Genomic DNA, 26,870 nt, shown 5'->3' with positions numbered 1-26,870 from the left:
CATCCGTGCCTTTGTTACCTCTACACACCAACATTCCAATACATTTCTCGTTGGTCAGGTATTCCAGTTCTAACAGTGGTGGATAAGTTAATAACTAACAGGAAGGGGAGCTCTATAAATGTTGCCAACCTGAATGATGGAGTTATGCAGTACACTTCAGCTAGAAATGATGAGTGGTCAATCCATCCTTGTCTCCTCCTGACTATCACAGGTAACAATTTTCAACTAATTTAATTCACTCCATGTGAGATTAAGAAATGGCTGTACATATGGATATAGCAAAGGCTGTGATGATGTTCTGAGCATAGAACTCAGGACTTGTACATCAAAACAAATCTCATTCCTAATCAAACTTTCTAGTACAATAACACTAGCATTTACTGTGAAGACCACATCATCTTCATCTTCTCTATTTTGGATTGTGGGTGAAAATGATAAAAGGACTATCTTAAACCAAGGAGTGGAAGGAAATGCTGCACTTATAAAAAAATAGTTGCTGGAATTCATTGAGTTATGTTTCCAGAGTTGCTTTGCTCAAGCAAAGAGGTAAGTTGTTTGAGCCACAGGCACCTGAATGAGTGTATGTTTAGTACCTTTGCCGGTGGACAGACTGCTGAATGGTTTTGGGACCAATTGTGGAGGCCTGGAATCATTAGCATAACAATAACTCCTGGGCAGGTGGATAGTGTGTGTCTGAACAACTTAATGCAAATGACCTCCAGACTGCAAGAGACAGCTACCCTCTTTTACTCATTCTGCAATGGAATAACCAAAACCTGAAAGATTATCACTCCCACCACTTGCTATAAGCTGTTGGCTCTAGCCAGTGACTGAGAAACTGAACACTGAATGCATGTGTCAACTACCCTTCCTCAGTCCCTCCAGGGTGTCTTCAGCAAAGAACTGAAAAGATTTGGATACAGGATCAGTTGTCAGAGGGAACTGGAAGAGACAAAAGGAGACACCTCATTGAATCCTATGAACATGTGCTGGTGACTTGCTTCCCGATATTTTGTTTTTCATCCATAATATCCACATTTGTTTTTTTTGGTCTATCTTGCATTTGTCTTTGTCGGGTTCAAGAGGGGCTAGAGGTTCAACTAGAAGAGTTACATGTTGACAATTTGTATTTTTGTTTTTCTGTGGTTAAAACTGATTTCTTATAATAAATAAAAGTCCTTGTTAAGGACAGAAACCTGGTGAGTACAACCTATTAACTTCAGTCAATCAAGCAGGTAATTTGGGGGCTCTGAGTATTTTGATTAAATCTTTAACTTCTGTAACAACTCTAGGAGTAGCAGGGCTCAAATATTGGCACTCATTTCCAGGTAGGTCATGAAATTACCCAGCAATATGCCATTAAAAGTAGAAATGCTGGAGAAAGTCAGCAGGTCTGGAATTCCAAAAAAGAATCTTGAGACTTGACTTGAAGAATTAATTCTGTTTTTCTCTCCACAGATGCTGTGTCTACAGCAATTCTTGTTTTTATTTCGGTTTTCTAGCATCTGCGGTATGTTGCTTCAATGATAATAATGTGGCACACTATCCAGTTTTGTCCTGTCCACAAATATTTGGACAATTCTTATCAGACTCCTTATTTCTTCATCATGTAAATGTCACTCAGCAACAAAATGATAGGTGTTATTGAAACTGTTATCAAATGGCGCTCAGTAAGTGCTCACTGACGCTCGGTTTGGGTTCCACTTGATTAGTCAGCTCCTGCTGTCATTACAGGTCTTGGTTCAAGCATGGACAAAACAGCTGAATTCCAGAAGTAAAACTGCCCTAGATATAGAGGCCACATTTGACTGAGTGTGACACACCATTGCTCTCTATGTGGTCTACTTTACATTGGGGAGACAGGATGCTAACTCGCAGAAAATTAGAGAACGAGTGTGGGACTCATGCGCTATATAACCCCACCGCCCTGTGGCCAACCACTTCAACTCCGCCAAGGTGATGCAGCTCCTGGGCTACCTCCACTACCAACTTCTAGCCAACCGACATCTGGAGGAAGAACGCCTCATCATCTGCCTTGGGATCCTCCAACCACATGGCATTAATGTCGCCATTTCACCAGTTTCCTCATCTCCACTCCCCCCACCTCCTGCCAAATCAAACCTTCAACTCAGCACCGACCTCTTGAACTGTCCTACCTATCCATCTTTCTTCCCACTATCCACTCCATCCTCTGCTCTGACCCATCACTGTCACCCCCCCCCATCGCTTTCGCCTTCCCACCCACCCCCCTCTTATTTATCTCTCAGCTCCTTTCCCCCACGCCCTGCATTCCTGATGAAGGACTTATGCCCGAAACGTTGATTCTCATGCTCCTTGGATGCTGCCTAACTTGCTGTGCTTTTCCAGTACGACACTTTTCTCCAGCATCTGCAATCTTCACTTTGCCCTGAGGGTGATACCAGTCAAAACTGGAGTAAATGGGAATTGGGGTGAAGAAAGTCTGCACTGGTTAGAGTTATATTAGATACAAAGAAATGTGGTTGTAGTTGTGGAGGACAGTCAGCTCAGCTTCAAGACATCTCTGGAGGAATTCCTTGGTAGCATCTTAGGTCCAACTATTTTCAGCTGCTTCATCAGTGACTTTCCCTCCACCATAAGACTAGAAATAGAGATGTTCTGCACAATGTTCAGTATAATTCACAACTCCTCAGATAATGAAGCAGTTTCCGTCCACGTGCAGCAATATCCAGGTTTGGACCGACAACCAACAAGTAACATGTGTGCCCCACAAATGCCAGGAAATGACCGTCTCGATTAAGAAAGAATCTAACCATCAACTCTTGATAATCGATGGAATCACCACCGCTGAATCTGCCATTATCAACATCCTGGGAGTAACCAGAAATTGAAGTGGACTACTCAGATTTCTCCAGTTTCCTCATTTCTCCTCCCCCCCCCACCTTGTCTCAGTCCCAACCCTCGAACTCAGCACCACCTTCCTAACCTGCAATCTTCTTCCGGACCTCTCCGCACCCACCCCCACTCCAGCCTATCACCCTCACCTTATCACCCTCACCTTAACCTCCTTCCAACTATCGCATTTCCAACGCCCCTCCCCCAAGTCCCTCCTCCCTACCTTTTATCTTAGCCTGCTTGACACATTCCTGAAGAAGGGCTCATGCTCCTTGGATGCTGCCTGACCTGCTGCGCTTTTCCAGCAACACATTTTCAGCTCTGATCTCCAGCATCTACAGTCCTCACTTTCTCCTAGCTATAAAAATACCACGGCTAGAACCATGCAGGCTGTTTTATCATGGATAGTGTCAACTCTTTTTGAATACTGCTGGAGCTACATTCACTCAGGCAAATGGAAAATATTCCATCACTCTCCTGTGTTGTAGATAGCGTTGAGCAGTTGGGAGGTAAATTACTTGCTGCAGGATTCCTGCCGGACACCATAGGGCTTGTGAACATGTTCCACAAGCAATGTTCAAATGCTGTGAATAAGTTTTTAACAAAAAAAAGAGTTGCTGTTCATATGTGAAACTGCTCCCAACTGCTCAAAGCCTGTCCACCATCTACAACACAGGAGAGTTATGAATATTTTCCATTTGCCTGAGTGAATGTAGCTCCAAAGTACTCAAAAGAGTTGACACCATCCATGGTAAAACAGCCTGCATCCACAAACATTGGCACCACGACCACAAACATCCATTCCATCACCACAAATGCTCAATGGTAGAAGTGTGCACTACTTACAAGATACTCTGCAGAAATTCTTCAATACTGCTTAGCACCTTCCAGACCCAGGACCTCTTCTATCTTCCAGAAGAATAGTGGGAGCAGACACCTGGGAACACCAGTACCTGCAAATTCCCCTCCAAGCCATTTACCATCCTGACTTGGGACTATATCTCTGTGCTTTACTCTTGCTGGGTTACAAAATCTGGAACTCCCTCCTTAATGGTTTTTGAGTATACTTACATTGAATGGACTGCAGCAGTTCAAGCAGGTAGTTCACCACCACCTTCTCAAGGACAAGTAGGAATGGGCAATAAATACTAGCCCACAAGCAATACTCAAATCCCGTGAATACGTTTTTAACAAAAAAAGCCGCTGCTCATGTGTGAAATGTGTTCACAAGCCCACCGCTGCAAAAATTGACAATGATACATGCAGAGGCACTCCACAATGGCAAACAAATCTGGGCCTGAAATATCATAAGTTGGGTAATATTGTTGACAGCTACGACCTTGGCTACTTCCTTCCACTGCTTGCACACAATACTTCTGGAAGCTCAAATACAGCAAATATTTGTTTAGGTTTAAGCAGCAATTCTACTGCAACCATTCTAGGGAAGTAGATGACTCTGAATGCCAAGTGCAGCTCTGATATAGACTATATAGAACCCTTAGTGTGGAAACAGGTCCTTTGGTCCAACAAGTCCACCAACCTTCCGAAGAGTAACCCACCCAGACCCATTCCCCTACCATATTATCCTATATTTACCCCTAATGAATACACCTAACCTACACATCCCTAAACACTTGGGCAATTTAGCATGGCCAATTCATCTAACCTGCACATCTTTGGACTGTGGGAAGAAACCAGAGCACCTGGAGTGAACCCACGCAGACACGGGGAGAACGTGCAAACTCCACCCAGAGTTGCCCAAGGCTGGAATCAAATTTGGGTCCCTGGCGCTGTGAGGCAGCAGTGCTAACCACTGAACCATTGTGCTACCCTTTCATACGACAAAAAAAAATTTAAAGCAGTAGCATATGTTCGGAAAATATTTACCAGACTTAGAACAATAGTGGAGGAGATATAATTAATGGGAAAAATTAGTAGGTTTTCTCTTGAAAAAGAGGAAAACTGTTATAGGTTTTCAGGATTATAAGATGATCACAGTATTCTGCACAAATTATTTATACTTTTGGGTGAGCATAAAGCAAGGAAGCATAAATATAAGATAGTCTATAACAAGTCAAATAAAGCATTGAAGAGTAATTTCTTTCCACAAAGTATTCATGAATGTGAAATTGTCAAATGGCATGTTTGACACAATGTTTTTGCATTTTGCTTGATAGACGAAGAGTAAGAAAGGATAGGGGCAGTTGGACAGAGATCAGTTGAATGAGAGGAAGGTCATTTGAACTATTAGCACTGATATAAATCAGTTGTGCTAAATGACCGGCTTCAAGGGAACTTACTTAATTCTATGGTGGGTTGAAACAGTAAGTCAAGAAAATAGTTGAAGAAATTAACCTTTGCAGGGATGATGAATAGGAAGAACATTGACAGGAGGACAGGAAGTTGGGATTGACACTAAGGAGGGAGTGACTGCAGAGATGTGTATGATAATAATGTGACACGTACATGAGTTAACTGTAGGCTTAACCATGGGGTTTCAAGGCAGGGCTAACAACAAAAGAATAATAGAAACCCATTATAATTCCAGTAGATGTTAAAAATGTTGATCTTAAATGCAAATCAATAAACCAAAATTCTTCTGAAGTTCATATGGGTACTTCCTTTTATATCCCCAAGAAAATAATGGAGATCCAATTATGCTATAGTTTGTTGGATAAGTTGTGCTGCATCTCTCTGGGAACTTTTGCGCTGTTTTATCCACGTTGCTGGAAGCTTCAGCAACTTCCAGCTATCTTGAGCAGGATGGAGTGAGCCAAGCTTCTTTGTATCTCCTTTAGCTTTCTGAATAAAGGGGCAAATACTACATCTTTTTTTAAAATTAGGCATTTTAGAGGTCAGGGATTTAGGAATGCTTACCCTCACCATTATCATAACCCCCTATCACAACAGGATTTCTAATTGCTAAGTGAAGATCCCCTTACAAGACAAATTGGAATTTCCAAAATATCGTCAGATCTGATGCATCAACATCTCAACCTTTTTCTGCGTCGTTCCAAAGTATGGCAGAAGTCTATCATTGTTTCTGTTTCATAATTTTGTGCATTAAGAACAAAAATGGCATACAGTGCCTCTGACAGTTCAATGGATGGATGTGGTATAGTAATAAAATAGTAACATTTAGATTCCTATCTTTTGCCTGCCTAACTTATTTGGTCTCAGTTGCAATACTGGTGAATATTGTAATTGAGCTATATATTCAGGTAAAAAGTGAGGTCTGCAGATGCTGGAGATCAGAGCTGAAAATGTGTTGCTGGTTAAAGCACAGCAGGTCAGGCAGCATCCAAGGAACAGGAAATTCGACGTTTCGGGCCAGAGCCCTTCATCAGGAATGGGTCAGTTATGGGGAAAATCAGTCATGTATTTTCCTTTCATATATTTAGTGGTCCCTATTAGAATGTATATGTAGTGCAGATATTGCCTGAAAAGGAGATTGAACTAAGGTGCAACTTTGGTCTAAGGAAACAGTGACACACACACAGTTAGATTTGAATCTTCGACTGGTTTTGGCTGCTTAAAGGCTAATTTTGAGGTCTGCAGACCTTATTTTGAGAATTTTACCTCTTGGGTCTCACCCTTTATGCTGCTTATCAGTTGCCCAATTCAGTGGAATGCAATAGGTGGTCTGGGGTTCGAATGGAAAATTGTGCTTGTTGCTTGTCAGAAGAAAATTCTTTTTTTAAATTAACTTGAAGGCTTTTTTGTCCTTCTGACAGCTATCAACTTGGTTTTGTGGGAAAGTTGCAACGTGCTTATGAATTAACTCAATCAGTTTTCCACCTAATGTAATGGGATTTTCATTGTATTTCAACTGCCTAAATGAGCAATTACCTCCATCACTCCCAAAACAGCAGGAAAATAATTCAAAAAAGGCAGCAACACAGTAGGGAATAAAGCTTCAGCATTCAATTGCTAACTTATATCATTCTCAACATAGATTCCCTGGAAGCAGGCCATCCAGCCCATCATGTCCACACCAACCAAAACCCAGCTCCTACCCTATAACTCTGCATTTCCCATAATCCAACTAGCCTGCACCCTTCTGCACACTATGGACAATTTAACATGGCCAATCCACTTAATTTGCACATCTTTGGACTGTGGGAGGAAACCCATGGACACTGGGAGAATTTGCAAACTTCACACATTTGCCTGAAGGTGGAATCAAACCCAGGTTCCTTGTGCTGTGGGACAGCAGTGCTAACCACTGTGCTGCCCTAAAGCAGTAGATGACTTAAATTTCCTCCAAGAATAAGGAATTATCTCTTAACTAGGTATTTGTATGGATCAGCATTTTAAGCAACATGATTTTAACTTACAGTTAAATTTGCACATTCAGTTAAATTTAGATCCTGCAGGTTTCGACAGTCACCTGAAATACATAAAAAAGAACTGTATAATACACTGTAAATATTTATTTTGCATTAGAAAAGTGTATATATTTAGTTGAGGGTTTCCCAAATTTGAGGTCAGAACCCCTAGTGGAGTCACAAGCTGAATTTTTGGAATCACTAATTCTGAGGCAGCAATGGCACTGTGAAACTTTGATATGAGTTGTAAAATCTATACCTCTACTCTAACAATCCTGCTCTCTCAGCTTTCACTGAGGGATTGCAACAACTTTTAAGCCTCAAAATTGAGTCTGTCATATCCAAACTGCTGTTGTTGTCAGATATCAGACAGAAACTTGACTTGATAAAATCATTTTAGATTTGTCTCTGTTATCACATAGTGGTACCTTGCCGAAACGTAAGCACACAATGCTGAAGATTTTGCTTTCACAAGAAAACAAGTGTTTAATAAGAAAAGAAGGTAAAACAGAATAAATCAAACCATCTATTTGCATCACAAATTAAAATACTTTTAAACCCACAGTAAAAATATAAAGCCATTAATACCAAAACGCTATTTTATAAATTGAAAACAAACAAAATAGATTTTAGACTGCACCCAAAACGCAACTTGTACAATACCTACACCAGAGACACTCTAGCTCACTTCAGTAGGTTTAAATCACTTATGACTTCAGCCTTTAGATTGGAATTGCAAACAGGTTTTTCCTGGCATTATCATACACCTGATTAAATGTACTCTGCTTTAAGTAACTTCAGTGTTTTATCCCAATGCTTCTAGTCTGGGACAAATACTAACTCTTCACTCTAAGGTAGCTTACTTCATTTTATATCACTTTTTTCACAGGAGCACCGGTCTATACAGATATATTATTCCAAGGACCTCACAGGTCTGCACCAAATGCAAAGTAAAATTACGTTTCCCTTATTTACCTTTCTGGTTCACAAAACAATCTAAAATAAACAATATTTAAATAATGATGAACAAAACCAATTCACTCTAAAGCTAAGCATCAAACTGTTTGAAATGTAATCATGGCTACAGAAATACTGAAAAGTCAATTATTAGCTTCAAACATTCAGAAAACCTCCCTTTTAATCATTCAAAAACCAAAAGTAAAAATTACAATAAACTATATTTTAAAACGCATAAATCCCACAGTTTACTTAATAGGTCACAGTAGGAAAAAGATCGGGAACAACATACAAGAAGATGTGCTTTGGTGTCATGTGTGATAAGATGGAGAATATAGTTATTTTAGATTTTTGCTATGTAATTAATTCTACCATGCCTACAATAATCTAAACTTAATGGCTGAACAATTAAGATCTATGTGTGCATTGTAGGAATTTGTACTTATAAAAAACAAAAGAAAATTCAAGAAATATACTTATTATAATAATGTGCAATGTATAATAAATTAAAGCTTTTGTTTCAAACATTATTTTGTACTTTAGAAATTATAAAACAAATAATTGATTTTTTTTTCAAAGTGCATTTCAGTTGCCTCAGTTGGTATCAGCAGAAACATGTTATTGCCGACATTTCCACTATAGTTAGGTAGGGTTTTTTATTATATGAATGTTTCCATCAAAGAACAAAATTGAATATTCAGTTCCTCAAACAAAGTTTGGGATAAGTAAGTGGATAAATAATAAGTAAGTAAGATTACTAACCGTTTAACCCTAAAGTTGTTATCATTGACGTTTTGTAATTTTTTTGGGAACTTGATCTGGGCATGATAGAGGCATTGGGCAGAATTTTCTTAGGCCCTAAACAATGTGGACAACAGTGAGTCATAGAGATGTACAGCATGGAAACAGACCCTTTGGTCCAACTTGTCTATGCTGACCAGATATCCTAACCTAGTCTAGACCCATTTGTCAGCACTTGGTCCATATCCCTCTAAACCCTTCCTATTCACATACCAATCCAGATGCCTTTTAAATGTTGTAATTGGATCAGCTTCCACCACTTCCTTTGGCAGCTCTTTACATACATGCACCACAATCAAGGGAAAGATCTCAATAAAACATACAATCAAGAAAGAACCCACTTTACTCACTATTGTGGATTTACAGCAAGGCTTCAAAACTGCACTTACCTGTTCCTGTGCTGTAAGCTCTCCCATAGAGGTTCCTCCAAGGTCAGCTGTGATTTTCGCTGTTTGTTAATTCTTCCTAGACATACTCTGATATCCAGAGATACTTGAACTCAAACAACAAAGGCAGTAACTGTGTAGAATCACTGCTGTGTCAGACAGTATAGGTTTCTTTCTCTGACCATGTGGTTAATGCCTTTGTCTTTCTCCTTTTTTAAGGTGCTGTTGTTTTGATCTTTTGTCCTCCAGAGTTCCAAAACAATTGCAACTGTACATACAAGAGTAATTGCTGATCCTGGAATTTGAGGAAATCACCTCCAACACTTAAAATACAGTTGGAAAAATATGGCAAGAACGAGAAATTGAGATTCTCATCTAACCATTGAAACCTTATTGAAACTCTGACTTTTTTTCCTCAATGTTGAGAATCTCACAAGTAAGCAGCAAGTGTGTTATTGCATGCATTAACATCATACAATTACCTAATCTTAACTCACTTAGACATGGTTGCTATTTTCCCAGGTATCAGAAAGAAACTAGATGGCACCATTTCCTGACATGAAAGTTGAAGTGGTTACGTTGTGACTACAGCTTGCCAGTGTCTTTTCTAGGTATTCATTTTGGCTAGCATTCCCCAACATTTCAAAGTATGCTCCTTGGACTGTGGCCATCTGCCCCTCCAAACATGGAGGTTAGCATCCACAAAGCAACAGCCTCACCATGTCATCATGGCACATTTCCAACTCACTTATAATACCTTTCACCATTGCACACTGCACTTTGGAGTTCACCAACACCTTAAATTGCAATGTTGCTGCCAGTTCGATCTGTGCACAGGGAGAAGTACCCATCTCATGCATTGTAGCTGGGTGCATCTCCGAAATCTTAGCTTGCCTTCTTAGTGTTTACTGACTTGCACCTACTTGAATGCTCAGAGCATCTGTTTTCTTTGTCTTTCAGAGAATACAGGCTCACAGTAGTTCTGTATTGCTTTTAGTGCAAATACAAAGCCAGGCAGCCTGTCTTGTTTATCAACACTTATCAGTGAAGGAGGCAGACGTTTTACTGCAGTATGATATGCTACATTAATGCCACACCTGCAACATGTGCCAGTCACTCATGTGGCAAAGGTAATGACTGTGCTTCACCAAATGACCATTGGTGAAAGGAGTATTGCCTAGTCAAGTCAAAGGGGATTATCACCATCCAGGGTGGGGTGGGGTCATCATTGTTAGTAATATGCAACATCTGATATCCATCCAGAAGCTTGGATATAATCAGTTAGACAATTAATGCATTCAGAGTCAGAGGTTCCATATTAATACAGCCAGGGGAGTGGGCCATTGTCAGTGCTGCAGTGGATTAATGTTAAATCAGTTGGGGAACTGCACAAATATTAGTCAAGAGTCTGGTCAATCTTCAGTTGGTGCTGTCTTTCCAAGTCAGAGGGTTAGGCCACAGTCTGTCCTGAGTGTCTTTTCATTCCAAATCAGTACAGGTTATTATGGGCCACTAAAGAGATGGAGAATTTAGGAATGTCAACTGCAGGTTTAGAGGCAGCATGCTTGGATATAGACAGGACAATAATTATGGACTTAATATTTAACGGTAGGAGACAACAGAGCAGGGATCGCTGATGGTCATTACCACTCTCCACCCACACAGAGGCCTCCATGTAACAATATATAGAGAATATTGTCATTTGTATTTGCTGTAACTGCTATTTGACCATACTATTGAGAAGCTGCCTTGTATCTAATATTCCCCACATAGGCCATTAGAACCATCAACGATGGATCCAAGTACAGTATCTGTTCTCATTTCTGTGGTCACTGAACACAGAGAGGCTACTGAGATTAATGAGGAAATATGGAAACTCAGAACCAGAAGCAATCTCTAGCCTCATAAAATGACCAGTAAGATGTCTCCTCATGATGTGAAAAAAGTGCTGAAGGCTCACCGTCTTTCATCTTTGATAGAATGTTCTCCAGATGAATGAGATGTGGGGGTGCTAACAAATATGTCATCTATTGTCATCTATTGGAGCAATTCTGGCATTTTTGTCTGCACACGCGTGGTCGTAAGCATATCATATCATGAGTTCCAAATATACTATGCAACACTTGCCTTCAATAGTCCTAGTGGAAGCCATATGATGCCTCAATGTGAAGTTTCCATGCTTGCACAGTTCTAGGGGTTCAGTGCAGTACTGTACACACAGAGGGCACAAAATAATCCTTCCTGCTGTGCTCTGGACAGCTGGAGCATGAAATGGGAGCAGGTTCTTGATGATGAGGATCTGAGAATCAGAGTATCATTGAGTAAAAGAGTTGTGACATTTAACAGAAAGAATGTCACCTTCATCAACTCACAACTCTGAAGCGCTGGACACAGTAACTCACTTGGGACTTCTTTGGCAACTACTTTCAATAAAACTGAGTTGGGTGAAGACATCATTCATTTACTATAAATGTGTTGATGCTGGATAGGTAAGTATCCCTTTTTAATCCCAAATGCAAATGCTCAGTCTTTGCTTTCCCTGTTGTTTAATTAAAGTCAACATTTCAAACTGATGGAAGCCTTCTGATTTTCCCTCATTTAATAATGATAAAAATTAGTTCTAATATAGACACGATAGAAAGAATAGCTATCTTCCAGACAGAGTAATAACATTGTATGAAACTAAGGATGGCTAGCTTCACTAGCTTCAATCTTGTAGCTGCAGCTAAAATAAGTCAACCATAAAGAAGGTGGAGGTCTGTGACCAGTGGAGTGCCACAAGGGTCAGTGTTGGGTCCTCTACTTTTTGTAATTTATATAAAGAATTTGGATGTGAGCATAAGAGGTACAGTTAGTAAGTTTGCAAATGACACCAAACTTGGAGGTATAGCGGACAGCAAAGAGGGTTACCTCAGATTACAACAGGATTTTGATCAGATGGCCAATGGGCTGAGAAGTGGCAGATGGAGTTTAATTCAGATAAAGGCGAGGTGCTGCATTTTGGGAAAGCAAATCTTAGCAGGACTTACACACTTTAATGGTAAGGTCCTAGGGAGTGTTACTGAACAAAGAGATATTGCATTGCAGGTTCACAGCTCCTTGAAAGTAGAGTCGCAGGTAGATAGGAAGTGAAGAAGGCGTTTGGTATGCTTTCCTTTATTGGTCAGAGTATTAAGTACAGGAGATGGGAAGTCATGTTGCAACTGTACAGGACACTGGTTAGGCCACTTTTGGAATATTGTATGCAATTCTGGTCTCCTTCCTATCGGAAGGATGGAGGCACCCTCCTTCTCACCATTTTTTTTTACCACTTCTGGCCTAGTTCTAGGTCAAGATGGTGTATGATTTTGAGGAAAATCTACAGACAGTACTGCTCTGTGCATCTGCTGTTCTTCTCCTTTGGAATGTGTTGTTGAAGGAGTCTTGGTGATTGGCGCATATATCTAGTAAATGCTGACATTGTGCATTGGTGATGAAGTGAGTGAATATTAAAACTAGTGCATGGGATGTCAATCAAGCAGTCAACTTTGCCCTGAATTGTCATCCTATTGAGTGCAACTACACTCATCAAGGCAAGTGGAGAGTATTTTATCTCATTCCTGGCTTTCACTTGTAGATAGTGGACATACACTTTGGGAAGTTAGGAGATGAATGTGCTCTTGTAGGCACATTTATATGGCTGTTCTGGTTCAAATTCTGGTCAATGGGGACTCTGAGAATTTTGATGGTGGGGAACTGTCGATGGTAGTGCTGAATGTTGCAGATTAGCTATTACCTGACACTTAAGTGGCAAATTAACATTTGCTCCTTATATCAACTCCAGCTGAATGTTGTCCATGTTTTGTTGCACATGGAGGCTTCAGTATCAGAACAGTCTTGAATAGTACCAAACGTTGGTGAATTATCAGGAAACATCTCCATTTCTGACTTAAGATGGAAAGAAGGTCTTTGATGAAGCAACTGAAGATGGTTCAGCACAGGACACTACTCTGAAGAACTTGTGCAGTAATATCCTGGTATTGAATTAACTGACATCCAACACCAGAACAATCTCCCTCTGGGAAGTGGGAAGTTGTGCGTGGAGTCTGAGGAGATGGGGAAGTGCTAAATGAATGTCTTTTTTTCAGTGAGAATGCTGACGGAAAATAAAGTTGTCGAGGAGATACAGGCTACTAGACTAGACAGGATTGATGTTTGCAAGAGGGTGTTAGCAATTCTGGAAAGTATGACTTCAACCAGCTCACAATTTTCTCCCAACTTACACCGATTCCAGTTTTCCAAGGGCTTTTTGATGCCACGTGTATCAAATGCTACCTTGACATCAAGGGCAATTACTATCAGCTTACTTTGTAGTTCAGTTCTTCAGTTGATGTTTGGACCGAGATAGTAATGAGGTTAGAAGTTGATTAGCAAATTGAGTGTCTGCAAGCTAGTTAATGTAGAGCAAGTGCCACTTGAGAGCCCTGTCAACAACATCTTCCCATCACTTTACTGATGATCAAGAGAAATCTGATGGGATATTCATTGGCTGGGCTGGATTTGGACATGTCTGAGAAAATATTCATACATTGCCAGATAGATTCGGGGGATGGGTACCTATATTGTAGTTCCGGTGTCTAGGAGGTTGAGAGTAATGAGGTCAGAAATGAGGTTTCAAGGTCGCAAGAGTTCGCCAGCAAGCAGGAAGGTGGTCTGGGGTGTGTCTACTTCAACACCAGGAGCATCCAAAATAAGGTGGGTGAACTTGCAGCATGGGTTGGTACCTTGGACTTCGATGTTGTGGCCATTTTGGAGACATGGATAGAGCAGGGACAAAAATGGTTGTTGGAAATTCCGGGATATAGTTGTTTTAGTAAGAACAGAGAAGATGGTAAAGGATGTGGGGGTGGCATTGTTTGTCAAGGATAATAGTACAGTGTGACAGACAAGACGTTTGATGACCCGTCTACTGACATGGTATGGGCTAAGGTTTGAAGCAGTAAAGGAGAGGTCACCCTATTGCGAATTGTCTATAGGCCTCCAAACAGTTCCAGAGATGGAACAAAAGAGGAAAGGATAGCAAAGATGATTCTGGATAGGAGCATGAGTAACTGGGTAGTTGTTATGAGGGAATTTAACTTTCCAAATATTGACTGGACATACAATAGCTCGAATACTTTAGATGGGTCAGTTTTTGTCCAACATATGCAGAAGGTTTTCCTGACACATATGTAAACAGGCCAACAAGGGCGAGACCATATTGGATTAGGTACAAGGTAATGAAAATGACCAGGTGTTAGATTTGGAGGTAGGTGAGCACTTTGGTGATAGTGACCACAATTTGGTTATGTTTACTTTAGAGGTGGAAAGGGATAGGTATGTACCACAGGGCAAGAGTTATTGCTGGCAGAAAGGCAATTATGATATGATTAAGCAAGATTTAGGATGCATAGGATGGGGAAGGAAACTGCAGGGGATGGGCACAATTGAAATGTGGAGCTTATTCAAGGAACAGCTACTGCGTGTCCTTGATAGGTATGTACCCGTCAGGCAGGGAGGATGTGGTCGAGCAAAAGAGCCGTGGTTTATTGAAGCTGTGGTTTGTCAAGAGGAAGAAGAAGGTTTATGTTAGGATGAGACGTGAATGCTCAGTTAGGACCCTTGAGAGTTACAAGTTAGCCAGGAAAGATCTAAAGAGAGAGCTAAGAAGAGCCAGGAGGGGACATGAGAAGTTATTGGCAGATAGGATCAAGGAAAACTCTAAAGCTCTCGATAGGTATATCAAGAATAAAAGAATGACTCGAGAAAGATTAGGGCCAATCAAGGGTAGTAGTGGGAAGTTGTGCGTGGAGTCCGAGGAAATGGGGGAAGTGTTAAATGAATGTCTTTTTATCAGTGAGAATGCTGACGGAAAATAAAGTTGTCGAGGAGATACAGGCTACTAGACTAGACAGGATTGATGTTCGCAAGAGGGTGTTAGCAATTCTGGAAAGTATGGAAATAGATAAATCCCCTGTGCCAGATGGGAATTATCCTAGGATTCTCTGGGAAGCCAGGGAGGAGAATACAGAACCTTTGGCTTTGATCTTTGTTGTCACTGTCTTCAGGACTAGTGCTAGAAGATTGGAGGATAGCAAATGTTGTCCCCTTGTTCAAGAAGGGGAGTAGAGACAACCCTGGTAATGATAGACCAGTGAGCCTTACTTGAGTTGTGGGTGAAGTGTTGGAAAAGGTTATAAGAGATAGAATTTATAATCATCTAGTGAGGAAAATGTTGACTTAGGGATAGTCAACACAGTTCTGTGATGGGTAAGTCGTGCCTCACAAACCTTATTGAGTTATTTTGAGAAGGTGACCAACATGTAGATGAGGGCAAAGCGGTTGATGTAATGTACATGGAGTTCGGTAAGGCATTTGATAAGATTCTCCACAGTAGGCTATTGCACAAAATGTGGAGGATTGGGTTTGGGGGTGATTTAGCAATTTGGATCAGAAATTGGTAAGCTTAAAGAAGACAGAGGGTGGCAATTGATGGGAAATATTCATCCTGGAGTTCTGTTACTAGCGGTGTACCACAAGGATCTGTTTTGGGGCCACCTTTGTTTGTCATTTTATAAATGACCTAAATGAGGGCGTAGAAGGAAGGGTTAGTAAATTTGCGGATGACACTAAGGTCGGTGGAGTTGTGGATAGGGTTAAAGGATGTTGCAGGTTACAGAAGGGACATAAATAAGCTGCAGAGCTGGGCTGAGAGGTGGCAAATGGAGTTTAATGAGGAGAAGTGTGGACTGTGTGGAGTTTGCACGTTCTCCCTGCGTCTGCGTGGGTTTCCTCCGGGTGCTCCGGTTTCCTCCCACAGTCCAAAGATGTGCGGGTCAGGTGAATTGGCCATGCTAAATTGCCCGTAGTGTTAGGTAAGGGGTAAATGTAAGGGTATGGGTGGGTTTCGCTTCGGCGGGTCGGTGTGGACTTGTTGGGCCGAAGGGCCTGTTTCCACACTGTAAGTCTAATCTAATCTAGTCTAATCTAAAAAGTATGAGATGATTCACTTTGGAAGGAACAACCAGAGTAAAAAGTAATGCTAAGATTCTTGGTAATGTAGATGAGCAGAGAGATCTTGGTGTTCATGTACATAGATCCCTAAAGGTTGCCACTCAAGTTGATAGGGTTGTTAAGAAGGCATATGGTGTGTCAGCTTTTATTGGTAGAGGAACTGAGTTTCGGAGCCACAAGGTCCTGCTGCAGCTGTACAAAACTCTGGTGCGGCCTCACTTTGATTATTGTGCACCGTTCTGGTCAACCCATTATAGGAAGCTTTGGAAAGAGTGCAGTGGCGATTTACTAGATGTTTCCTGGTATGGAGGATAGGTCTTATGAGGAAAGCTTGAGGATTTGAGGCTATTTTTCGTTACAGAGAAGGTTGAGAGGCGACTTAGTTGAGGCATATAAGGTAATCAGAGGGTTAGATAGTGTGGACAGTAAGAACCTTTTTCCTCGAATGGTGATGGCTAGCACAAGGGGACGTAGATTTAAATTGAGGGGTGATAGATTTGGACAGATGTCAGAAGTAGTTTCTTTACTCAGAATAGAAGGGGCATGGGACACATTACCTGCAGTAGTAGTAGCCTTGCCAACTATTAGGGCATTTAAATGGTCAGTGGAAAAACATATGGATGGATCGATAGGCTTCAGATTGGTTCCACAGGTCAGCAGAACTGTACTTCATTATAATGTTTTATGTACTATGTCAATGTCACTTTGTTGCTGTACTGGAGTTACTTGGCAGGGTTAGTGGTTAATTCTGGAACACAAGTCTTCGGTAATATGAATCATTTTGTAGTACTCACTGCTACCTTGATATTTCATTGTATGAATCAAAATGATTAAAGGCTGACATCTATAATGTTGAGGACCTCAGGAGAAAGCTGAAGTGAATCTTCCAATGAGTATTCCTGGCTGAAAAGCTTTAGCCTTGCCTTTTACAATTATATGCAGGATTCTCCTATTACTGAGGATGGAAGATATTTGTGTTGTAGTTTAATTGCCCATTACTATTCATAGCTAGGTGTGGCAGAACTGCAGATCTGGGATTTGATTTGTTGGTTGTGGTATCACTTAGCTCTGTCTAGTGCATCATGCTTCTTTACTTCGGTGATTTACTCCTGTGTTATAGCATCACTAGGTTTATATCTCATTTTTAACTTTGCTTACCTGCATGGGGTCAACTCAGAGTTGATCCCCTCACTTGATAATAATAGGAGAGTGAGTGTAAGCCAGGCCTAGGTTACAGATTATGTTTTAATATATTCAGGTGCTGGTAATAGTGCCTTATAGATGAACAGTCTTGAGTTGCTAGATCTGTTTGCATTCTATTTCATTTATGTGGTAGTGCAACCCAACAAAATTGAAGGTATCCTCACTTTGAAGATGAAAATTTGTGTCCACTAGGACTATGCAGTGGTCACTCCTACCAATATTGTCATGGTCAGCTGCATCAGTGACAGATTGGTGAGGACAAGGCCTAGACAAATTTTCCTTGTTGTCCACTCACCACCTACTCACAGACCAAGTATCATTTTGACTCCTAAAGGATATATATCAGTTTACTAAGTATTGGTGCTACTGAACCACTGTTGGTCATGAACATTGAAGCCCATCAGTCATAGCACACGCTGTGCCTTTGCTACTTGCTGTAAGTGGTGTTCAACCGAGAGGAGTACTGATTCATTAGATGAGGGAACAAGGATGGTGTAGATGTTAATCAACAGAAGGTTTCCTTGCCTATATTTGATCTGTGTTGCCATTAGACTTCATCGGGTACACAGTCAGTGTTGAGGACACATAACAAAATCCCCTCCAATGTGGATACCACAATGTTATCAACTGACAGTGAAACAGAATATACGCAGGGATAGTGATATTTGCTATCTGGGATATTGTCTGTAAGGGATAATTTTATGTGAGATTGATTATGTATGGCTGCTTACAGATGTCCCAGTTTTGGCACAAAACCTAGTTGTTAAGAAAAATTGCAGGGTTGGTAAGAATAATAGGGTTGGAATGGTAGGGGATTTTAACTTTCTAAACATAGACTGGCACTGCCATAATATTAAGGCCTTAGATGGAGAGGATTTTCATATTGAATATGTGGATGTACCTACTAGAGAAGGAGCGAAACTTGAGACATGGCAAGTGACTGAGGTGTAAGTGGGGGAGCATTTTGGGGGGGTGATCATAATTCTATTAGTTTTTAAATAGTTATGGAAAAGGATGCAACTGATTAAAAAGTTAAAGTTCTAAATTACAGTAAGGCCAATTTTGACAGTGTTAGATGGGAACTTTCAAACATTGATTGGGAGGCTTTTTGCAGGTGAAGGCATGATTGGAAAGTAGGAGGCCTTTTATAATGAGATACAAGAGCTACGTGACAGCATGTTCTTTTTGGTGCAAGCTAGTAGGTATAGGGAATGTTGGATGACCAGAAAAATTGAGGCTTTGGTCAACAAAATGAAGGAGGCTTATATCAGGGATAGACAGTTGGGATTGAGTGAATTCCTAGAGTATAGGAGATGTTATGTTGCAGCTGCACAGGACATTGGTTAGGCCACTTTTAGAATATTGAATTCAATTCTCATCTCCCTGTATAGGAAAGATATTGTGAAACTTGAAAGGTTCAGAAAAGATTTACAAGGATGTTGCCAGGGTTGGAGGTTTGAGCTGTATGGGGAGGTTGAATAAGCTGGGGCTATTTTCCCAGAGTATCTGAGACCAAGGGGCGGCCTTATAGAGGTTTATAAAATCATGAGGAGCATGGATAGGGTGAATAGCCAAGGTCTTTTTCCCAGGGTAGGGGAATCCAAAACTAGAGAGCAGAGGTTTAAGGTGAGAGGGGAAAGATTCAAAAGGGACATTTTCACGCAGATGGTGGTGCTTGAATGGAACTTGGTGCCAGAGGTGGTGGAGGCTGGTACAACTACAACATTTAAAAGCCATTTGGATGGGTACGTGAATAGAAAGGGTTTAGAGGAATATAAGCCAAATGCTGGGAAATGGGTCTAGATTAGTTTAGGTGTCTGTTCAATGCAGACTAGTCAGATTGAAGGGTCTATTTCCATGCCATACAGGTCTGAGGTTCTGTGATGGGGATCTGTTTACCATTGATGTTTCTGATGCCTAAGTCAATGCTGGATGCTCTGTCTGATTTTCCTTTTTTTTGATCTAATTGAATAGCTTACTTGGCCATTTCAGAGAGCATTTCAAAGTTAACCACACTGCCGTGGGTATGTAGTCACATGCGGACCAGACCAGCAGGAATACCTCCTCGAAATGCTATTGGAGGTCCATGGAGTTTCCACAAACAAGAACAGTTTCTTGGCCACTCGGCATTTTTAAAATTCCAGAAGCTGTGGTGATGGGCTTTGAACCCATGTCAAATAGATTCACTGATAAGGAGAGTCCAAAATATTCAACTAGGCCTCTAGATTACTAGTCCAGTGATATTAATGACTCATTAAAATCTGCTTCTTGAAATTAGACAGCCTGATCAAAACCAGTGCTATGGCTGCTTCATTCACTTTTCGAGGCCTGGCTTCCAACCACTACCAAAAATGATTTTGCTTTCTTGAATCCATTAGAGAACTAGCTATTGATTTGTTAATGTTCATGTTGCACTACTGCCTAAGATAAATGACAGGCCTATTTTCTCAATGTATTGTTAAGTTAATACTTGTTTACAGTTTGGTAGTACAGAACTTGAGCATTGCTGATAAAAGACAGTTTCTTGAAACTTTTCATCTTTCACTCATCAGGTCAATTACAAGAAACACCAATGCAAACAGAAATCAATCTTTTTCAATTGATTGAAAAGAGAATTGCAATTGATTGACAAATAGATTCTAATTGGTAGAGGTGTTGGAGAACGCACCAAATAATGACTGACAGGTAATTGCCAAGCTTTGCTTAAATTTAAACCAGGCAAGTTAAGTGTGATTTGGTAAAACAATTGGTAACCTCACTAAATTTATAATAAATATCTGAATCAAAGCCAATGTGTCCTTTTTCAGTTATACTTTATCTGCTGTATGATCTATGTTTCTGTCACATTTCTAACTTGTCCATTTCTACTTTACCATAATGGTTTAGTAACTATACTTAATTTTTTTCTTCACAGACTGCCTTGCATGGAACAATTGGTTCAAGTCTGTCCAAAACCCAAATCATTTGAGGCTATCTTAGTTTTCAAGTTTCTTTGGATTCTAGTATAGTTTCAAGTCATCAGTCTGTTGCTGGAATCATCTGGATATCAGGATGCAAGTAATTAGGATTATATTGGTGCTACTCCTTTGTAGAGCGGTAGAGTTCGTGAAAATTAAGAATGGCAGCCATGGAAACAGAATGAGGGACTGTGGCAAGAAATGTCTCAAAAAGCGCTCCACTCATGTCAAAAGATTTGATCAATTCCTAAGCACCATATGCAGTGAAAGTTTGCATGAAAATGAAAAAATAATGGATTGTCAAGATAAGCAACTTATTACAATTCCTCCTAATTTGCCAAGGGATGCTGTTCATTTACAGTTAGCAGGAAATAAAATACATAGGTTAAAGGCCTTGATGTTTTCAACGTTAAAGAAGTTGAAGAGTCTCGACTTACAACGAAATGCTATAGCATATATTGACGAAGGTGCATTTGAGGGACTGGATGAACTGACTACTTTATTATTGCAGCACAATCAATTACAGTTTATGTCAGAGGAGGTTTTTGTGCCTATCCCCAAACTAAAATATCTGCGCATCTATGGCAACCCTTGGAATTGCAACTGTAAGTTGGACCAAATGATCACCAAGTTGCAGATCCCTGGTCAACGAAATCTAGGTAATCTAGCCAAATGTGAAGCTCCGAAACATTTTGCTGGTCATAAGTTAAAGACAATCAATGTGAGCATGCTGTGCCAGGATGAGAATAATGATGAGCGTCCTTTACCGATCCAAAATACCGCTGACTCCACAAAATGCAACATCTACCTTTTCCCAAAGTCAAGAATAGATTGCCAAAATAAAGGTCAGTGTGACTTTCAAATTACAAGCAATTTTGCATTGAAATTTAATTTGTGATTTAATATGGTTTTAGAATACAGTGAAAATTCTTTAGAAAATATACCAGGTCATGGTACCTTCCAGATACTTGCATCTTTTTCTAGGTTCTGTACAATCTCCACTCACTTGGAGCTCATTCTGCCAATGATACCTACCTCCAGTTTCTTACTTAATTCCATTAAATTGTGGCACATCCAAGTGTGTTTCCCTGTCCTGGAGCAGCACAGTGCCTCCGTGGTTAGCACTGCTGCCTCACAGCTCCAGAAACCTGAGTTTGATTCTATCTTTGGCTGTCTGTCCATGTGGAATTTATATATTCTTCAAGTGCTCTAGATTCCTTCCACAGTCCAAAGATGTGCAGGTTCGATGGACTGGCCATGTTAAATTGTCCTTAGTGTCTGAGGATATGTAGACTAGGTGGATTTGCCATGAGAAATGTGAGATTACAAGGATGGGGTGGATATGGGTGGGGTGCTGTTCAGAGGGTTGGTGTGGACTTGATGGGCTGAATGGTCTGCTTCAACACTGTAGGGATTCTATGATTCTATGTTTGCCAAATATTGTTAACGTTCTCTCTCTTCACCTGCTGCCTCACAGCACCAGAGACCTGGGTTCAATTCCCGCCTCAGGCAACTGTGTGGAGTTTGCACATTCTCCCTGTGTCTGCGTGGGTTTCCTCCGGGTGCTCCGGTTTCCTCCCACAGTCCAAAAATGTGCAGTCTAGGTGAATTGGCCATGCTAAATTGCCTGTAGTGTTAGGTGAAGGAGTAAATGTAGGGGAATGGGTCTGGTTGGATTTCTCTTCAGAGGGTCGGTGTGGACTTGTTGGACCGAAGGATCTGTTTCCACACTGTAAGTAATCTAATCTAAAAGTAATCTAATACCTCAGATTACAACAGGATCTTGATCAGTTGGGCCAATGTGCTGAGAAGTGGCAGATGGAGTTTAATTCATATAAATGCAAGTGCTATACATCTCTATGACTCTATCATTACCCAGATAAAACCCCTACAGAGACCAATAATTTCAATAAATAGCTGAAAGAATAGGACAAAATTTCACATGTTTAAACTTTTACTGCATCAAATGACAAAAGGAACTAAACTATTTTCTTTGATAAGTAACTTCTGCATTAAACTATAAAAATAAAAGATCCCTTGCAACATCACATACCATGCTCTCTACAAAGTTATCATTCCCATAGAAAATAGTTCACAATGCTCCCAGCCTCCAACTGATTGCCTTGCCTCTCTTCCACATTCTCAGCTGAGTAACTTCTATTTCCAGAATTCTCTGTCATGGGAGAGAAATATTAATCTTTATCCATGCTCTCCAAAATTTCCATTCTTTATTAAATTGCTAATGAGTCAGTCCTCAATCTAAGCATGGGCTCCCACCCACAGTCTGCTTGTTCGTCAGCATTTTCTTTGCTTATAATGCAGGTCTCCCTATGTCTCTCAGTTGGCTGCAAACCACTCAAGACAAAACTGCAAATACTTGTCTATCTATGATGTTTCTCTTTGTGTCTAAATATACATAACCTAATCTCAAAATGGCTTCCTTTGCTTTTTTTGTATTGCAATAGAAAATACATTAGCTTAGTATTGACGCATTTAAAGTAGAAATGTTAATCAGATATTTTTGATTCTGATTTCCTTTCATTCGATAAACGAAGGGATAATTGACAACACAGTGGTTTACAACTTAACACTTATAATACCTTTCTGGTACTTTGGGAGACTTAGGGTCTATTTATTGTAACTGAGAAAACCTTTCAGCATAAATACATTCCATCTGCCTCCCTAGATAATAAATTGAAGCTTCCTTTGATCTTCAACAATTATATGATCTCTGGTCACTATTAACCAGCAAACATGACTCCTTCCATTATCAAAAATTTAAAGATGCAGTCATAAACTGTAACACTGTTATTATACAAAGTTATAGTCCTAAAATATAGTTAATTTATGCACCACACAATGCAAACAACTCTTATCCTTAACATTTCACCTCAATATTCTTGTAAACCACCTTACTGTCTCCAGTTTCCTTTTTTTTCTCAAGTCCTTAAACATGTTGGTACCTCTCAAAATCTTATACATCTTTGCCAGCAGTCCATTTTTGAATCCCTACAGTCAGGATTCTCTCAGTGCCACAGTATTGAAATGGTTCTTATCAATGTCAAAATGACATCCAATATAACTGACAGAGGTAAATTATACTTTCTCATTTTTTATTTAATCACGGAACTTGTTCATTACTGGCTCAGGCAGCATTTTTGGCCAGCATAATTTTGTTTGCTATTCATTCAGGGGTTGTGGGCTTCCCTGGTCTGAAAGCAATTATTGTTCATCTCTAATTGTATTGGAAAAGATGGCGGTGAGCTGCTACCTTGGATCGTAAGACATAGGAGCATAATTTGGTGCATCGTGTCTGCTCCATCATTCAATCATGGTTCATTTTTTCGGCATCATTCTCCTGCCTTCTCCTGCAACCCTTGATCCTTTTGCCAATTAAGAACCTAACCACCTGTCTTAATTAAACTCAATGAATTGGCTTTCACAGCATTCTGCAGCAATTAATTCCACAGATTAATTACCCTCTGGCTGAAGAAATTCCTCATCCTCTCAATTGTATAGGGTTATCCTTTCACTCTGAGGCTGTGTTTTTGGGTCCTAGTCTCTCCTACCAGTGGAAACATCTTCTCGACATTCACTCAACCAGGCCTCTCAGTATTCTGTAAGTTTCAATCAGATTCCCACTCCTTCTAAATTTAATTGAGTACATATCCAGAATCTAAGCTGCTCCTCATATGACAAGCACTTCATCCTTGGGATCATTTTTGTAAACCTCCTTTGGATCCCCTGCAGTGGCAACACATCGTTCCTTAGATACGGGGCCAAAAACAGCCCACATTATTCCAAATATTGTCTGACCAGAGCTTTGTATAGACTCCATGGCACATCTCTGGTCTTGTATTTCAGCCTTCTGGAAATGAATGTTAATATTGCATTTGACTTCCTAACTGGCAACTGAACCTGCATGTTAACTTTAAGCAAGCCTTGAACTAGGATTCCTAAGTCCCTTTGTGCTTCAGATGTCCAAAGCCTTTTCCTGTTTAGAAAATAATACAAATCTCTATTCTTCCTACTGTTATGGACCAGGCCATACCCCTCAACATTTCAAGAAAGTAGTCCAGACCCTAACTTTGCTAGTTTTTTTAGGCAGGTGTAAATGGATATTCCAGGAGAGATGCAGCTGGTCAAATCACTTAGTTTTAAACAAAACAGAATTTATATACAAGATTACTGAATGAAACAGAAACAAAAAAAAGAACAGACTACCGAATAACGTAACCTGTCCGAAAACCCAACCAACTATCCCTCTGCAATTATGCTGGTCCAAATACTTGCAAAATTCCCCATAAACACCCCTTGGCACAAAGGGTAAAATCAAACACAGAGTCTTACAGGAGAGAAGTTAGAGAGCAACAATAATACCACAAGACATAGGAGTGGAAGTAAGGCCTTTCGGCTCATTGAGTCCACTCCGCCATTCAATCATGGTTGATGGGCACTTCGACTACACTTACCCGCACTTTCCCTGAGGCCTTAATTCCTTGCAAGATCAAGAATTTAACAATCTCTGCCTTGAAGACATTTAACATCCTGGCCTCCACTGCACTCTGTGTCAATGATTTCCACAGACCCACCACTCTCTGGCTGAAGAAATGTTTCCTCATTTCCATTCTAAATTGACCCCTTCTAATTCTAAGGCTGTGCCACTGGTCCTAGTCTCCCCGCCTAACAGAAACAACTAACGGAGAGAGAATCAGTATGGACCTGCTTCTTTGGATCAGCAGCTTCTCAACACTAATGCTAAAACCAAACCACACCAGAGAAAAGCTGAGCTGGGAGAACTGGCCACACCCCTTTCATTGTACAAGTGTTATTTTTTCAAAAACTTGAAAGCCTTTACCTGAGGCAGTATCTGTTCTCTATAAACAGATTGGCCCTAAAACCCACCCAAGCCCAGACTTTTCAGAACCTGTGTCTTTTACAACCTTTCTTGGGGGGGGGAGAACAAGGTTAGCATAACCTGGTTAACAGAGCAGCATCATCACACTACCAAAGTGCATAACCTCAAAATTTCCCACACTGTAATCTGTGTGCCATGTTTATGCCCACCTGCCTAACATCCTAATCCTTCTGCAGTCTCCCCACTTCCTCAACTCTACCTTTCCCTCCACCTATCTTTGTGTCATCTGCAACCATGTCTTCAGTTCCTTTGTCCAGATTATTAATGTATAACATGAATAATTGTGATCTCAATACAGAACCCTGCAGTCATTAGCTGCCATCCTGAAAAAAGACACCTTTGTTTCTACTCTCTGATTTCTGCCAGTCAGCCAATGCCTTCTCAATGCCCCTAACACCATAGGCTCTAACTGTATTAGCAGGCTCCTGTGTGGCACCTTATCAAAGGCATTTGTAAATTCAAATTGATCCTGTCCACTGGCTCACCTTTGTCTAACTCATTCATTATCCTCAAAGAATTTTGCCTTTTCCCTATTTTATCATGCACTTCCGAGTACCCTCAATCCCATCCGTGATAATGGACTCTAAAATCTTATCAATGACTGAAGTCAAAGTAACCGCCACTTTCCCTTCTTAAAAAGGGGTGTTACATTAGCTGGTTGTTCCAGTGCTCTGGGACTCTCCCTGCCTCCAGTGATTCTGGTAAGATCACCATCAATATCCTCAGTTATCTCTATGTGGATGGTGTCAAGAGTCTTGAGCACCTTGTAAATGATGGACAGGCTTTCAGGAGTAAGGAGATAAGTTACTCTTTGCAGTTTTCCTAGCCTCTGACCTGGTCTTGTAGCCACTGTGTTTAATGTGATGAGTCCAGTTGAATTTCTGATCAATGACAATTCCCAAGATGTTGATACTGGGGGATTCCGCGATAGTAACACCATTGAATGTCAAGACGCGGTGGTTACTTTGTCTCTTATTGGTGATAGTTATGACCTGGCATTTGTGTGGCGCGAAAATTATTTGCCACTTTTCAGCCCAAACGTGGATATCATTCAGATCTTATTGTATTTGAACACGGACTGTTTCAGTGTCTGAGGAGTTGTGAATGGTGCTGAATATTGTGCAATCATTGGCAAATAGTCCTACTGCTGACCTTATGATGGAAAGAAAATCATCGATGAAGCACCTGAAGACAGTTGGACCGAGGACAGTATCCTGTGGAATTCCTGCAGAGATGTTCTGGAAATGAGATGACTGACCTCCAACAACCATGACCATCCTCCTACATGTCAGGTATGAGTTCAACCAGTGGAGAGTTTGCCCCCTGACACCTATTTATTCCAGTTCTGCGAGGGCTCCTTGATGCCACATTTGGTTGAATGCAGCCTATGTTTGTTGTCAAGGGTTATCACTCT

The 26,870-nt window shown here is 40.6% G+C and overlaps 2 protein-coding genes across 3 annotated transcripts in view; one reads left to right on the top strand and one right to left on the bottom strand.

The window, feature by feature from the left end:
- Nucleotides 1-26,870, bottom strand: part of fbxl13 (F-box and leucine-rich repeat protein 13) — a 236,483-nt gene that overhangs the window by 106,700 nt on the left and 102,913 nt on the right. Inside the window, exon 6 of the mRNA XM_060842551.1 lies at nucleotides 7,212-7,264. Coding sequence (XP_060698534.1) covers nucleotides 7,212-7,264 — 53 coding nt within the window. The remainder of the gene's footprint in view (nucleotides 1-7,211; nucleotides 7,265-26,870) is intronic.
- Nucleotides 1-26,870, top strand: part of lrrc17 (leucine rich repeat containing 17) — a 60,352-nt gene that overhangs the window by 2,910 nt on the left and 30,572 nt on the right. The window contains exons 1-2 of one of the 2 annotated variants that reach the window (XM_060842827.1): nucleotides 20,169-20,266; nucleotides 20,496-21,383. In XM_060842827.1, the coding sequence (XP_060698810.1) occupies nucleotides 20,633-21,383 (751 nt within the window). In that variant the 5' untranslated portion in view covers nucleotides 20,169-20,266; nucleotides 20,496-20,632. Of the gene's footprint in view, nucleotides 1-20,168; nucleotides 20,267-20,495; nucleotides 21,384-26,870 lie in introns of those variants that run through there. The other variant, XM_060842826.1, reaches the window with a different exon arrangement.

The sequence above is a fragment of the Hemiscyllium ocellatum genome, chromosome 23 (genome assembly GCF_020745735.1).
Source record: "Hemiscyllium ocellatum isolate sHemOce1 chromosome 23, sHemOce1.pat.X.cur, whole genome shotgun sequence".
Taxonomy (NCBI): Eukaryota; Metazoa; Chordata; class Chondrichthyes; order Orectolobiformes; family Hemiscylliidae; genus Hemiscyllium; species Hemiscyllium ocellatum.
The sequence above is the reverse complement of the archived record's forward strand: the minus strand, read 5'-3'. Positions and strand labels throughout refer to the sequence as shown.